This window comes from Accipiter gentilis, chromosome 5 (genome assembly GCF_929443795.1).
Source record: "Accipiter gentilis chromosome 5, bAccGen1.1, whole genome shotgun sequence".
In the NCBI taxonomy this organism is placed as follows: domain Eukaryota; kingdom Metazoa; phylum Chordata; class Aves; order Accipitriformes; family Accipitridae; genus Astur; species Astur gentilis.
Genome location: NC_064884.1, coordinates 26,325,781 through 26,341,435, shown reverse-complemented (window position 1 = coordinate 26,341,435; position 15,655 = coordinate 26,325,781). Strand labels below are relative to the sequence as shown.

The 15,655-nt window shown below is 43.0% G+C and overlaps 1 protein-coding gene across 1 annotated transcript; it reads left to right on the top strand.

Annotated features, from left to right (window-relative positions):
- The first annotated feature begins 9,005 nt into the window (after positions 1-9,005).
- On the top strand, positions 9,006-14,754 carry IL22RA2 (interleukin 22 receptor subunit alpha 2). Its single transcript, XM_049800098.1, has 6 exons — positions 9,006-9,336; positions 10,262-10,412; positions 11,234-11,412; positions 12,680-12,849; positions 13,277-13,454; positions 14,530-14,754. The coding sequence occupies exons 1-5, from the start codon at positions 9,240-9,242 to the stop codon at positions 13,430-13,432; spliced, it is 753 nt and encodes a 250-aa protein (XP_049656055.1). The 5' UTR covers positions 9,006-9,239; the 3' UTR covers positions 13,433-13,454; positions 14,530-14,754.
- Positions 14,755-15,655: the final 901 nt, after the last annotated feature.

Sequence of the window (15,655 nt, the reverse complement as noted above, 5' to 3'; positions counted from 1 at the left end):
ACTTGTGGGTTGAGATAAGAACAGTTTAGTAACTAAAATAAAATATAATAATAATTGTAATGAAAAGGAAGATAGCAAAAAGAGGGAAAAGTAAAATCCAAGAAAAGGCAAGTGATGCACAATGCAATTGCTCACCACCTGCTGACTGATGCTCAGCCAGTTCCCCAAGCAGCGATCTGCCCCTCTTGGCCAACTCCCCCTCAGTTTATATACTGAGCATGACGTTCTGTGGTATGGAACATCCCTTTGGCTAGTTCAGGTCAGCTGTCCTGGCCATGCTTCCTCCCAGTTTCTTGTGTACCTGCTTGCTGGCAGAGCATGGGAAACTGAAAAATCTGTAACTTGGGATAAGCGCTACTTAGTGCAACTAAAAAAATCAGTGTGTTACCAAAATTATTCTCACACTAAATCCAAAACATAGCACTTCCACCTACTAGGAAGAAAATTAATTCTATCCCAGCTGAAACCAGGACACCCAGAACTGCATCATTTCTCCTATGCATTTGTTTAAAGACTCTATAACCCCATCAGGCAATTTATTCTAGGAGTTCTTTACCCCTAGAAAGTATTTTCTAACATTTAATGCAAGTCTTCCTGACTTCAGAAACTTAATTATCAACAATGAGCCTGCTGAACATAGTTTGGTTCTTGTCTGAAATTTGTAACTAAACTACTTGTAGATACTGTAAATTTTAAATGCTTTTATATTGAATTAAAAAAAATCTCAGAAGACAAATGTGTATGATCACCTTTTCTTACTGTTAGCTTTTGTTCTGAAAACTAAATCTGCTTTTGAAGCTTGCTTGGTTCATGTTACGTATGTACTGTATGCTTGAGCATTATTGAAAATTAAGAGAAAACACTGTGGGAGATAAGTGTAGCATTTATGTGTGTGTAATTATATGTAGCCAGTTACTGTATTCTGCTTACCAGATGTATTAGCATGTAGAATTAGTTTTAAACTAAGGTCATTTCTCATTTGTGGAGATACCCTTTGGGTGAAATACCACTCACTCCAGGCAGCTGTGGAGGTCTGACTTTGAGGACATGATTTACATCCCTTTGTTTTGAACAGTCTCTCTCTGGTACAGATGTGAGGTGGTGCCTTTTCTGTACTCCAGTAGTTGGTCTTGGAGAGGGATGAGGTCTGACACACAGGAGCTCTTTGATCCACTGATTCTGGCTACATCATCGACTTTGCAATTTCTTTTTTGCCCTTTGGTGCTATTGATGCAGCCTGCAATAACTTCACTCCGATTCTGTTTCTTTAGCCTGGGGAGTCTCCTCATGTTCTATTTAAAAATCATGGACAAGGATTAAATGGTCACTCCATTTGAATGGATTAATTGCTACAGAGCAAGGAAAGCTGAGCTTCCCTGAAATTCCTACTGATTACATTATTTGAAGTTTAAATGATCACAGAATTCTTATTTATGTGATGTTTACTTCTTAATAATGAGCATGTGCATTCTTATATGTATCTTGGAAATCAACTATTTGTCTTCAAGTGTCACGCTAGTTTACCCAAAAGAATGTAGGCTACTGTTTGAAGAATTTTGGTTTCACTTGTCTGTCAAATCTAGAATGTGAAATTTAAAAACATTTTCTACTCCTGATCAATAAGTTTACTCCTTCCAAGTAACTTCTTAAGATTATGAGTAGGGCTGATTCCAGTAAGAGCAGTCATAGCTTAAGAATTCAGATTTTCTTAGAAATGGCTGTGCAGATTGAGCAGTCAGAACAAATGGGAAAACTTGAATTTATAACATGTCTGCATTAATTACTATATTTAAATTTGTAACAGAGACTCTGTGAGTTTTAGTAATAGGTTAGGTTTTTGATTAACCCATTATGAATTACTTACAGTCAAACCAATTTTCTTTCCTGAATTTTTGGGGTTATCTCATTTGAACACACCTCTCACTCCCACTTTTTCTAACTTGCCCATTTGTGTAATCGGATAATTGCAGGGTAGCTGATCAGGCTGAAACCTAATTTTTCATTTATTTGGGGGCAAAGAAGTTTTATTTTCTGCTGTCCAGCCACAGCTTAAAAGAGGAAATGCATTACATGCAGAGGAAATGATGAGCAGGCAAACAAGGTGGTTCTGCCAGCCAGCTCACTGTGTTCTGCAAAATTAATCCTACAATTGTCAAATATTTGCAATGTGTGCAGTAGGGCAGTAAGCAATGTCAAGTCCGATCTGGCTTTCTCCTGCACTGACATCTCTTGAGTAGTGCAGACTCAGAAAGGTTGTTTAAACAACTTACGCTCCTTCAAAAAAACCTTTCCACAAAGAGTATATAGAATCCTTTCAGACTGAAAATACAGAGTGAAAAGAATAAAAATCTAATACACTGTATTTTCTTTCTGGGTATGACTGTTTTGTGTTAACATTTTGGGGGTTTGAGTGTTTTGGGGGGGTTCTTTGCAAGTTAATAGCAGCTTGGTTAATTGTAGGAAGGGTGGAGGGCATGCACAGTCCCACCGTGGAAGATGGGAACTGTATGTAGTGGTGTGTGCGTTCTGCTACCAGATTTGGTAGAGCTGAGGCCTGTGACAACAGCCACAATTTAAACCTGCTGCAGATGTGATTAAATGTGAGATAAATTATAACAGGTAAGGAAGGGTTGCAAAAGCTTGCCTGAATGACTAGAGGGTGGTGCCGGGAGGCAAAGAGGCAGGGAGCACCTTTGCCATTCCTCAGTCCCTTCTTCCATGTGGGTTCATCCCAGGAATCAGTCTGGCCTTATATCGGGTATTAGTATAGTACCTGCTTCCCCCCCTGGCAAATCTGAATAGAAATTGAAACAAAACACTGGGTGATCAATTACTAAGAATTACTTTATCAACTGCTTCCAGGTTGTGCAGCAAACCTAGCAATTTTATTTGAGATACACTGTCGTGGTTTAACCCCAGCCAGCAACTAAGCACCACGCAGCCGCTCACTCACTCCCCCCCCATCCAGTGGGACGGGGGAGAAAATCGGGAAAAAGAAGTAAAACTCATGGATTGAGATAAGAACGGTTTAATAGAACAGAGAAGAAGAAACTAATAATGATAATGATAACACTAATAAAATGACAACAGTGGTAATAAAAGGATTAGAATGTACAAATGATGCGCAGGGCAATTGCTCACCATCCGCCGACCGACACCCAGCCAGTCCCCGAGCGGCGATTCCCTGCCCCCCCCCCCCCCCCCTTCCCAGTTCCTAAACTAGATGTGACGTCCCATGGTATGGAATACACTGTTGGCCACTTTGGGTCAGGTGCCCTGGCTGTGTCCTGTGCCAACTTCTTGTGCCCCTCCAGCTTTCTCACTGGCCGGGCATGAGAAGCTGAAAAATCCTCTACTATAGGCTAAACAGTACTGAGCAACAACTGAAAACATCAGTGTTATCAACATTCTTTGCATACTGAACTCAAAACATAGCACCGTACCAGCTACTAGGAAGACAGTTAACTATCGCAGCTGAAACCAGGACATACACCAAATTTCATTTCCTGTAAGAAAAAGAATATGGAACAAAGCTTTTTGGCAAGTTAAGTATCACAGGGTGATCTAAATTTTCTGGCTAAATGGTTATGTTGCAGTAAACTCAAAACTAACACCTCTGAGAAGTGTGAAAACCAGTTATGCTGAGTGTGGAGCATTCTGTCCTGAAAAGCTCAGCACGCTGATTCCTGAGCGCCAGGAGACTGTATCCACACACATCTGAGGCATTGTATTTAGAAAAAAAGAAGCTCATAAAATTACAGTATGTTTACAGATTCAGTAGTAACTTGGAGATGGTGGTGGTGAAGATTGTTGTTAGAACAGATTCCTGTTGTAGAGTTTGCCCTCACTGGATGATACAGAGATGGTCCTGAGAATTTGAAAGACAACCACAGAACTGAGCCACAAACTTCCACTTGCAGAAGAAGTGAGTGAAAGGCAGTTTCTCTTTTCTCTTTCTTTTTTCCCTTGGCCAGGGCAACCCTTGGAGCTTGTATCTATCCAGGTTTTATTGCCCCAAGTAGCTACCAGAAGCATTTGCTCCTTCTGCAGCCCAAGCCTTGATTACAGCTGTGGAGGCAGGCATCCCAGTTCCTTCCATCTCTTTCCCCCAGTGCATGGCTGCCAAACTCTCGCCCTTCTCGTGCAGCGTGGTAAGTCAGCCCAGCACAATCTGTGGTCTGGATAGGGCTTCGGTGATCAGCCACAGAGACTTCCAACCACCACCTACGATAAAATGAATGCAGGGTCATATCCTACCCACACTGGTAGTATTTCAGGCATTGCCTCAGCTGCTCCTGGTGGCGGTGCATCAGAGAGAGCGAGCATCGGCACTGCCAGGCTTTGAGCCTTCCTTTCTTTGCTTTAGTAGGTGGACCAAGAAAGCATGAGCAATGTTTACGTTGTACCTCTCCAGGCTTATCTGTAGTTTCTGTTGTCTAAGTGATCACCTGGCACCTTTTCTATACTATTAAGATTACCTAAGCAAAACCAATGAACTATGGAATATTAATTCCACGTGTCTGTAAGCTGGTGGGTTTTTGTCTATAGATGATTTGGTGAGGCACCCACAACCTAAAGAAAAGCAAGTCTTTTCTCAGTGGGCTTAAACAAGCTACAGCACTCCTTAGCAGTAGGGAAAAAAAATAACCCTACAGCTTTGTAAATGAGAAAACCCGACAATTTTAAGGAAACTTCTCATTTAAATAAAAGGCTTTGAGCTATTTTGAGGTTTCATATTACCTACAGTTCCTAAAGAACGTTAGTGTTGGTTACTAACTTTCTGGTGCAATTCAATGTGTGTCTTGCACATCGTTAAATAAATATCGTATATGCAAATAATTACTTGCTACACAGTGAGCCTTCAGCAGATCTTCATCTTTAATATGTCCAAATGTCTCACTATCGAGGTGCAGCTACAGCATTGGAAATTGCTAACTGTAATCTTTAAAATGCTGACCCGAGCCTTTTAACAGTGAGTGTTGAACAGTTCATACCTGTGGGCAGGAAGCAGAAGGCACGCACTGTGCAGTGAAAGTCAGCCTTGCTTCCTCAGAAACTTGTCTGTAGGAACCTGTGTGATGCAATGCCTCTTCCCTGAAGGGCAGGGGAGAAAAAGTCCCAAAAGTCCCTCCTGCCTGACTGAGGGGGGTTTCTTTCTTTTTTCTCGTGTGTGTGTGTGTGTGTGTAATGATTCCTTTTCCCGGTCCCCACTGAGCTGGTGAAGGGCTGCCCTGCCGCACATGGCACACCAGAGGGGCTGAGGGAGCCGGGTCCCTTCAGCTGGGAGAGGCAATGGCTTGTGGGGGGGATATCTAACTGCAGTTGCCAACTATGTAAGTATTTGCAGAAAAGACAGACTTCTCTCCAAGGCCCCCAGTCAAAACACAAAAAGCAGCTGTCATAAGTTGCAGCGGGGGAATCCCACTTAGATATATGGGGGGGAAACGTGCACTGAAAGTGGTTAAGTGTGGGTTAAAACTGCCGTTAGCCCTGCTCTGAGCCTTAGGGTGGACTGGATGACCTCCAGAGCCCCCTCCCAAGACAGTTTTTTCTTTGAGTCCATGCTGGCTGCTTACAAGACTGAAAATTACAGCTCCAATTGAGAATAGTCTTCAGGTCCAGAATAATCTGAACCACTCATTTTTTATAGTCAGTTCGTGTGAAATGCCGCATGTGAGAGAGACTCGCCTGGCCTCTGCCAGTTACTGGAAATATTCTCTGTATGCTTTTGGAGTTTCTCCCCTTCCTTCATCTTCCCGCACCCTCACCCAGGCATGTAAACAAAACCCACCCTCACATCCACTGGAAATATCAGAGACTCACATCTGAAAAGCCAAAGGTGGTGCTGCAGAAGCAGTTCCAGGGTTAAATTTTCTCCTCTTATGGATGGGAAACAACTCATTCAAGGGAAAAAGAAAAAAACCAAACCCAACAAGTCAGATTGGATAAGTCAGGTAGCTTCCAGCAAGCATATACTTGACTTTCACCTCTGTGTAGCAATATCCAGTCCTCAAGAGAAAGAAATCTGTTTACCCAGCATTCAGATAGGTTTTTATTCCAGGAATGGAAAAAATCCTCATGCCCATGGTTCTATGTTGGTTCACAGAAACATCAGCACTGCTGCTTCACAAAGGTTTGGATTAAAAAGATGCTTCAGTGTAAGCTAGGATCAGCTAGTAGCGTAACTACCTATGTGAACTCTGCTGGGGAAAAGTAATATATTTTCATTTTCCATTTCTTCATAAAATATGGCTCAGAGTATTCTTAAACAATATTGTTTTTTAAAAGTTGTCATTTGTATTTTAAATAGCATTGCAGTGCACATCATCCTATAGTGTTCCTCAATTGTTTACACTTTCAAGCATACTATACATGTATTCTATGAAACTCAAGATGTGTATGTATGTACATGTCTCTCTGTGTGTAGCTGGTACTTGTTTGACTGTAGCTATTTTTATCACACAAAGCACTGAAGAAGCATGACTGAAGTTGGTAAATTGGACAACATTATGGATACTGATAACCTGGGGATTACCAGCGGCTGTTGCAGTAATCACAAAAATTATGTGAAGAGTTACCGATTACTTCAGAGTGCCAAGCCCAATTGCAGATAAAGCGCTATCAGGGTGCAGCACGCAGGTAAACCCTGAGTTTTTCCATGGGCTAGGTGTGGCATAGCAGCTTTTTCTGAGCGAAACCCATGGGCGGCGGGCAGGCTGGCCCTCAGCTCTGAGTTTGTAGGAGGAACCACCATCAAAAGCAATTTTGGCAAAGCTCCATGCTTCAGCTCCCGGCAACGGGTCGTTCCGCAGGGTACGGGAAGGTGCGTTGGTACAATTCAAGTAAGCAAATACACAACCTGTGACTAAACTTTGATGACATTTCAGTCTGGTTTATAGAAGTTCCCTATTCCTGCCTTGAGCTTATATAACATGATGAAATACTAATTGCATTTGGTGTGGGGAACTACTTAAAGGTCATTGGATTTTGAAAATGTGTTTGGGAAATGAATAGATAACAAATTCCCAGCCGGTGATGGCAGGGTGGCCTTTCTGCCTTCTATCTCCATTTTGTTTGGGTTTGGTTTTTTTTTTCCTACATTCCTTCTCATTTCTTTAATTCCCTTAACTGGATTAACTAGTTAATTATTCAAAGCTACACATCTAGCATTTTAATATATCTGCTGCAGGTTCAGTGCTTGGATAATGAAGTAGAGGTGATCAGCTGAACTGGTAGCCTGTGCCCATGAATCTGACCGAGGCCACCTTCTTGAGTAGATGTTGTCCAGTTTGCTGAGTGTGACCGGTTGCCTTTAAATTAAAAAATACCTTCATTTGAACCAGAACTTGCACTTTTTTGACCTGACTGGTGTTTTGCTTCCACCTTTTCCCAAAGTAAAGAAGATTGCAGACAGGTAGTTTTCACATCCATTATTTCTTTGGTGGGCGTTGTTATGTAGTGCTGTGCTGTCATACAAACTTTGCATTTTCTCTTCCAGCTTGTCAACATGAGCTTGCAAAAGGAGAATGCATCCTAACTCTTGCCCAGCATCCTAACTTTTGCCCAGCTGTGCTGGTGGGTGACCGGTGAAGTACATGTGGACGTCAGCACCGGGGAGCTTTTGGGGAGGGAAGAGTGAGGGGCAAGGCTGGGCAGGAGGGCCAGCAGGCTCCCAGCTGCCTCCAGTGCCACCACATTCGCCACCAGCGACTGGCTCAGCTGAGCTTCGCATACATCCCAGGAGCAAAAAACCTGGCTCCCACCAGGCAGGCGCACACATGGCGTTAAAGTATTTAGAAACATGCAGAAAGATCACTTTTGCTGGGGACCCCCAGCATCCCTAGCGCTGGGATCAGGCTCGCAGGGATGTGCTTATTGGAAAGGCAGGATTTGGAAGACAGCAGCAACAGACGCCAATGTTTGTGCATACAGCATTGTGGCACACCCGCACCGGTCAGGGCATATGACTCCTGGCGGTCTGAAAGTCCACCCCAGAATGGCACTTTGGCCCGATGGACTGGGCTCACCTCCCTGTTCCCTGCCCAGAGGCTGGCAGTGCTGCAGCCGCCCCAGCCTCCCAGCATCTCTCCAGCAGCCAGCGTGATGTGGATGCGCTGCCCAGCAGCATGGCTGGCAGAGACTTCACGGCCCCTTGTTCCTCTGATGCTGTATTCCTAGATGACATCCTGCCGCAAACACACCTGCAAACTCTGTCAGCTTGCATTCGACCCGAAGACAGGCCGCCAAATCAGATGACATCCCATTTTTGCAGCAAAATTTCTTGTGTTCTTCAGTTCTCAGAGACTAGTGAGCTGAAAAACAAACAAATAAAAATCTTAGCATGGCAAGCAAGCAAGCTTGTGTGACAAATTCATGGGATAATGTCCTGGTTTCAGCTGCGATAGAGTTAACTGTCTTCCTAGTAGCTGGTACGGTGCTATGTTTTGAGTTCAGTATGCAAAGAATGTTGATAACACTGATGTTTTCAGTTGTTGCTCAGTACTGTTTAGACTAATGTCAAGGATTTTTCAGCTTCTCATGCCCAGCCAGCAAGAAAGCTGGAGGGGCACAAGAAGTTGGCACAGGACACAGCCAGGGCACCTGACCCAAAGTGGCCAACAGTGTATTCCATACTATGGGACGTCCCATCTAGTATAGGAACTGGGAAGTGGGGGCAGGGAATCGCCGCTCGGGGACTGGCTGGGTGTCGGTCGGCAGGTGGTGAGCAATTGCCCTGCGCATCATTTGTACATTCCAATCCTTTTATTATTACTGTTGTCATTTTATTAGTGTTATCATTATCATAATTAGTTTCTTCTTTTCTGTTCTGTTAAACCATTCTTACCTCAACCCACGAGTTTTAACTCTTTTTTCTGATTTTCTCCCCCATCCCACTGGATGGGGGGGAAGTGAGTGAGCGGCTGCGTGGTGCTTAGTTGCTGGCTGGGGTTAAACCACGACAGATAAAGCAGTACTGCCAGACACCATTTGGGAATTAGTGCCTTTAAAAAAAAAGGACATTTTTCATGCTGGTTTGCTTCATAATTAGTTCCAAACTTCAGAGTGACCACAGCTGCCGAGTAAGAGCAATTGCTTATGATTAATTTAGAGCAACTCATATGTTTTCAGCTAAATTAAACCAAAGCCAAACCGGGGATTTTGGAAGCTGCTGAAAGTAAGGGGAACTCTGGAGTGTTTAACAATTACTTCCTCATAAGACATGCCCAACAGGAAGAGAAATGCTCTTCAGTCATGGAGCTGCTCTCCTAAGCATGAGGGGGATCATGCTTTCCTCCCTCTGCTTACTGATGCACCTGCTTCAGGATGAGATAACTAGTAAGTAAAGGCGTTCTGCTCTTTTCCGGGAGGGGGGGGGAGGGGAGGGGGAGGGGGGGCACTGGGTCTGTTATTGAATCTCTGGATGAGTCAAGAAATCTCTGGATCTTTTGGTAGGTTTCAAAAGTCCAGTCAATTCCAAATTAGTCTGTTATTTTGTCTTTCAAGGTTCTGAAATGCAGATAAAGCAAGCATGTTGCCCATTGAATTTATTCATGGCTGTATTACCAGTTTCAGTTCAACTAGTGCAAGTCTTAACCTGACTCTGATATGGCAGGGATAAAGCTGCAGTCATCTGGGTCATGAAACCCAGAAAAATGTTAGGATTTGTGTGCTTCAGAGAGGTTATTAACTGATTCTGCCATCAGTAACTATCACAGTTGGAAAACAGATTATCCTGAAAATTGTCAGTCAGCTTTTTCCAGTAGTGCAGATCAGAAAAGCAGTGAATCTCACGTTAGTTTTTATTAGGCAAGAGCTGATAAACACAGCTGGGACAACAGTTAAAACAGCTATAATCTCTACATGTTAAAGCTGAGGTGCGGAGGAAAGAGCACTCAACTTTAACTACCGATGGGGCTGCTTACTGCAGGCTTTGTGAATTGATCCGAAGGGTTTGTTTCCTGCAGTGTTCATCAGGCATCTTTCACAGCAGTAAACTCACTAAGGAAAAAAAACAAACACCAAACAAACCACAACCAAACACATAAAAGTGTTCCTTTCATAATACTAAATGTGTTTATTCTGTAACTGATAATTCTAGTCACTGTGACTTGGAAAGTTTTGAACATGAGATCCATGAAAGTTAATTTGCCTGCAGTCTGCTAGTCATGAAACCAAATGAGCTGTAGCAATACTCCCCCATTTCAATACAGAGGAGTGTCTCTGACAAACACGTTATGTTACCATTCTTTATTATTTGCAGCGATTTTAGTTTTAGAAAACCAAGACCTGCAAGATTCAATTAAGCCGCAGAAGGTAGAGTTTCGTTCGTTAAACTTCAACAGCACTTTGCATTGGCAGCCTGGGAGGGCCAGAGAGGCAAGAGACACAGTCTACTTTGTGCAGTATAAAGTGTAAGTACCAGGGGAACTCCAGCCTCCCATCTGCTTGGCACATCAAAAGGATTTCTCTGGTGAGACGGAATATTCTCCCTACAGCTGGGGAACAGCCAAGTCCTGCTCAGCTGCCAGCTCTCCGTTTTTGCTGCACTTAGCAATAGCCCATAAGGTGCAGCTGAACAGCCCGAGGCGGGCAGGGAACAAGCACTTCCAGCAGTGCGCTCTGCACCCTCATTGCACCATAGAGTTGCAGAAAAATGTACTTTGCAGGGGACCTCTGGAGGTCCCCGGGTCCAACTGCCTGCCTGAAGCAGGTCTACCTAGGTCAGGTACTTCTGCAATAGGACATTTAATGTATTTTGGTGGCCCACCTTCCCCACGAGAGCGCCATAGGGTGCCTCACATGGTAAACTGGAGGCAGCACTGGGGGCTGGTCTCCTCAGAAGAGTTACGCTACTGACCCTGGCACACCTGGTGAGCACCTGAAATCACTATTGCCTTTGAGAAATTAGCTGGTAGAAGCCAGCATTCTGCCTGTCATTGAACACACTGGCTAAGGCAAAGCTCTCCTGCCTCTCCCAAGGGGCAAGTATGTGGTGGCTTCCTACAGGGCTGGTGACCCATTTCTCTGCTTTAGGCTTCTTTCAGAAAAGACAGAAACCTGTAGCTCCCAAATGCCCATGAAATCAATCTTCCCTGTCATCAAATTGAAGGGAGTTAAATTCCACAGCAGAACACTTGTCACTACTGCCGAGTTAAAACAGACAGGTTAAAAATCTGTACGGACCCAGCTGCCGATAGCTAAAGCTTACATCCTTCCTCCTCTTTCTTCATAGGTATGGGCAGAGCACGTGGCAAAACAAAGATGACTGCTGGGGGATTCAGAACTATGTATGTGACCTAACAACTGAGACTTCTGACATCCAAGAGCCTTACTACGGCAGAGTGAAAGCCGTGTCAGCTGGCGTCTATTCTGACTGGAGCCTCAGCTGTAGATTCACTCCCTGGCGAGAAAGTAGGTGCAAACATATGGGTCTCTGAGAAAGGAATTGGATTTTCTGTGGCATGGAATACATCATTTCTGCTCACAATTTGCAAACATGAGTAATCCTTTTCTAGCCACAAAGCTGTACCAAAAGAAGTTGCCAGTCAGTAGCTCTCAGGTGAAGGGTTGTGATAAAATACTTTTCCCCACGCTTGAAAGACAACCAGTTACAGATAAGTAGCCACTTATCAATAATTAGGAGATCAGAAGTTCCTGGCTCCCTCTAACTCAACCTCTTCCTCAAGGCATGGAACCACACAAATTATTTTCAGCTTTTTTCTGAGCTGCTGGAAGGACTGAACACAAGGTGGAAAAGAAGGAAATGTTCTCTGCTTGGGAGGAAAAGGGAGAAGAGAGCTGAGAACTGTGTGGCCACCATTCTTCTCACTTTTATGTGTTTTCCTGGCTGCAGCATATTTAGAAAGGACATGAGCAAAGCTTTTAGTTAGTACAGTCATCATAATGCCATAGTATGTTAGAAATTGGAGGACTGTCAAAACACTGAACAGTACCAGTGTACCTACCAGTAAGTTTCCCATGAATTAATCAGTTTTCGCTCACTGGTCAATGCAAAATTGAATTGTGAATGTCAGTGCAGGTCACTTCACAGCCCTGAAGTGGAAACTACCGTGAGCCTCCTGTACAGATGCAAACACAAGCTTTGATATAAAGCAGTACCTTGCAGCAGCAACAGCCCATCTTGCCACGTGCCACCTCCTCCTCCTGGAGAGACACGTGGGGCAGCTGCTGTCCTGTCTCCCCACATCTCGGGGTCTGCACACGCAGATATGCAGGCACTGTCTTGAACCCTTAGCTGTGTTTAACCAAGCAGATTGCAAAAAATGTGAAAGTAATGATTGAAGCTGTGTCCTTGGCATAACAGAAATGGTTCAAATAGCTATTTTATGCAGTCCAAACATATGGGGGCGGAAAAAAATTGGGGCAAAGAATCCAAAGCTTGCTTGATTAGCCTGCAGTCAGCAACATGCAGCTCTGCGAGATTTCAGAAAGTTTGGCTCAACACCAGATTTACAAACACAGGAAATGTCACCCCCAAAATGACCCAAGTAATAACACCAAGAAGTAAGGATTTACAAAGTGGCACTTTAAAAGTAAATACAGCATAATATATCGTTGGTAACAAGAACATTAAATTGTTGAATGGATTCAAACTGCATTCTGTGAAACATTATGAATAAACTACAATTGTGTTTACAGCTTTGGTTTTCTTCCTTAGCTATGATAGGACCTCCGACGGTAATTGTGATTCATAGCAACAAATCCATAATAATAAAGCTCCAGGCTCCACGTTCTCCTTATAAAAGGAAGAGAGGCAGCCAGATACCAATGACAAATTATTATGATCTGCTATACCAAGTCTTCATAATTAACAACTTGCTAGATGAGGTAAGTGCGTATTCAAAGATGAACATTTACCATTGAAAGGCCAGGAAAGTATGGGCACACTATTCTTGTTTTACAGTGCAAGTTGTCTTCTGGGATTGTGAGGGTGTCAATAACTGGGTAAGTATTTGAAAACAAAGTAGGCCTATTTTTCAGGAATCATATTTGAATTGAGCTGTAATTCCTCCCTTTATTCTTTCCCATCAACTTAGTATTTCATACACTAAGGCCTAGATAAAAGAAAAAAAGGACAGGAGGGGAATTTTGGAGGGAATTTTCTTTTAAAATCATAAATAAATTATTGATGTTGTTGTCTTTGTGCAAGTCCATGAGCTGTTCTGCATCCTCTGTTCTTATCAAACTTTAGTCACAGACACACTTGCTAGGGTAATGTGCTTGACTGGCTGTTTTTATTCCGCTCTCTCTGAAGCAACACAGAGTCCCGGTGTATGAAGGAAAAGACAAGGTTATTAAAATAGAAAATTTGAGGCCCGGAGTCAGCTACTGCGTCGTGGCTAAATCGTACGTGCCAATGCTGGACCGCAGCAGTGCCTACAGCAGCAGGCAATGCACTGTGCTGCAGTGACAGGGCTGCGCCTCTGAGACAGGTAAGTCACCAGCTGAAATTGGAGACGACTCTGGAAGTCAAGAAGTATCCCCTCATCAAAGGCAGATACTCTCCAAAAGGAGAAAAAAAGTGGCATAAAAACTGCCATCCCATATGACAATATTAGCCAGAGTTCTTATATCATCTCAGCTAGTTTCACACCAGGTAGGAATGATATGGCTAAGGAGATTAGAGGAATGGTGTGGATAGTTATTTGTTTGCTGGCACGGTCCTCAGAAACATCTCCCTCTTCCCTTTCTTTGGGCAGTTATACATAGTATTGCTTTCATCAGTTTTTATCACTGTCAAGTAATAATTAACTAGGAAAATGAGTGATCTCCAACATTATTAACATGCAATTCTGCTGCAAGCTCTGCAATTCTGTTCAGGGATTTATGTGATATATTTAATTCAAATGGGCCTGTCCTTTTCATGGCCATTCTTCAGGTGTAATGTGTTTAGAAATAAATCAGTTATCAAATTTATGAGTTTCCATGGGCCAAAATGCAAGAGTTAGCTCAATTAGCTGGTCTGAAAAATCTGTTTGCTTACTTACCTCAATCATTAGACTATCTTCACATATCATACGCCCATCAGGGAAATTTACTATCAATCCTGCCTTGCAGGCACAGAGTGTACAAAGACCTATGCCAAAGCTGATTGCTGTGTTGTTGGCCTTAGCAAGCTCAGATTTGGGTCCTTTCTAGAGGTAGCAGGGGAAAACTGGAAAAGCATCATTATTTGAACCTGTGCGTCTGTTTTCAGCTTGGTACCCTACCTACGAAAGATTTTCTTTCTTCTGCTTCATAATATGATGCATAACACTGGTCTCTCATGAAACTTGGTCAGCAGGTTTAGGCTAAGGAAGGAGTCAGTTTCTAGGTGATTTTCCTGCATTTTTGGTTGCTTTCCCAGTACTGCAAAAGGCTGGAAACTCAGGTCGGAGTTGGACTGCTGAACAACCTGCAGAGGTACAGGAGGGATGCAGGCAAATGGCATGTGTTGCATTTTCAGTTAAATTGAATACCATCCACCTTAAACACGCAGTCCAGCGGCAATTCTCTTTCTCTTCCCAGTTACAGGAATAATGGTGGAAGATACCTCCCATCACAGATCCAGCTGTAAATCAACATCTGTGGTCTATGCCTGGAATACATACTTGAATACTTCTTAAATTAACCTTTGCTGCATTCAATGATTTGGTTCATCATAATCATTTTATGCTACACAAAGGCCAAGGATGCTTTGTATGTCCTATATTACAATTTTAAATGGTATATATTTGCATTTACAAAGGAAATAGTCATGTACTGCAATAAAGAAAAGAAGGCAAAAGCACTTGTGAAAATACCCTTAAGATTGTTTCTAGGGGTGTTCTATTTTAAACCTTGGAATTAAAATACAATTTATAAAATAGAAGTTTGAGATTTTTTTTTTCTTCTACAACAAAAGTTGTAACAGAAGATAAAAAAGTGTCCTTTCTTTAAAATCAGAACTGTGTAGTCCAGGAGCATACCCCACACTCACAATGTCTTCATAGTGTCCTCAACATAACGTTTCCGATAGTGAAACAAGTATGTGATTAGGCAGGAACTCATTTAAACTGAAACAGAAAAGATGCTTGCTTTCAGTCAGTGACAGACAGTTAAATGAAAAAGACCTCTATTTCAACCATTTCACAGTAAATGATGAATGGATGCTGTCTCTAACCTGTGACTTCTAATGATTTTACTACTACAAGTCTTCATCTCATAAGTTAAAAGATTTCCTGGGTGAGGTCTGGGTAGATATCCACTAAGCCACCCCAGGATGGAGAGACGAAGTGGCTTTTCCACATCTGCAAGGTCTGTAACTAATGAGCATCTTAATGCTTACCTGCATTCTGTTATTGCAACTTAAATGAGAGGAGGTAAGAGTGGGCCAGACACAAGCTGGCAAAGCAAGCCCTGGGAAAAAATGAAGCTCCCTGCTACATAATCACTATCCGTTTCTCCCTTGATTCACATACACAAAGGTGGATTGGTTCAGTTTAAGTAACAGACCTTGAGTTCACTTAAGCCACATCCAAAGCGTTTTTCACAGCCTGTCACTAACACCTGACCTGGAGGCAGCACTGCTGAGCGCAGCATCAGGCTCCTGGCAGTAGGCATCTGGGAGGAGGCTGTGCTTAAGTGAATGCTTGTTTCTTTCACCTTTACCAAA

Bases quoted from the DNA above. Each gene is read 5' to 3' on its own strand.
- IL22RA2 (XM_049800098.1), top strand. From the start codon at position 9,240: ATGCTCTTCAGTCATGGAGCTGCTCTCCTAAGCATGAGGGGGATCATG. The intron at 10,413-11,233 runs GTAAGTACCAGG...CTTTCTTCATAG, and splicing joins TACTTTGTGCAGTATAAAGT to GTATGGGCAGAGCACGTGGC. The intron at 12,850-13,276 runs GTAAGTGCGTAT...CTCTCTCTGAAG, and splicing joins TTAACAACTTGCTAGATGAG to CAACACAGAGTCCCGGTGTA.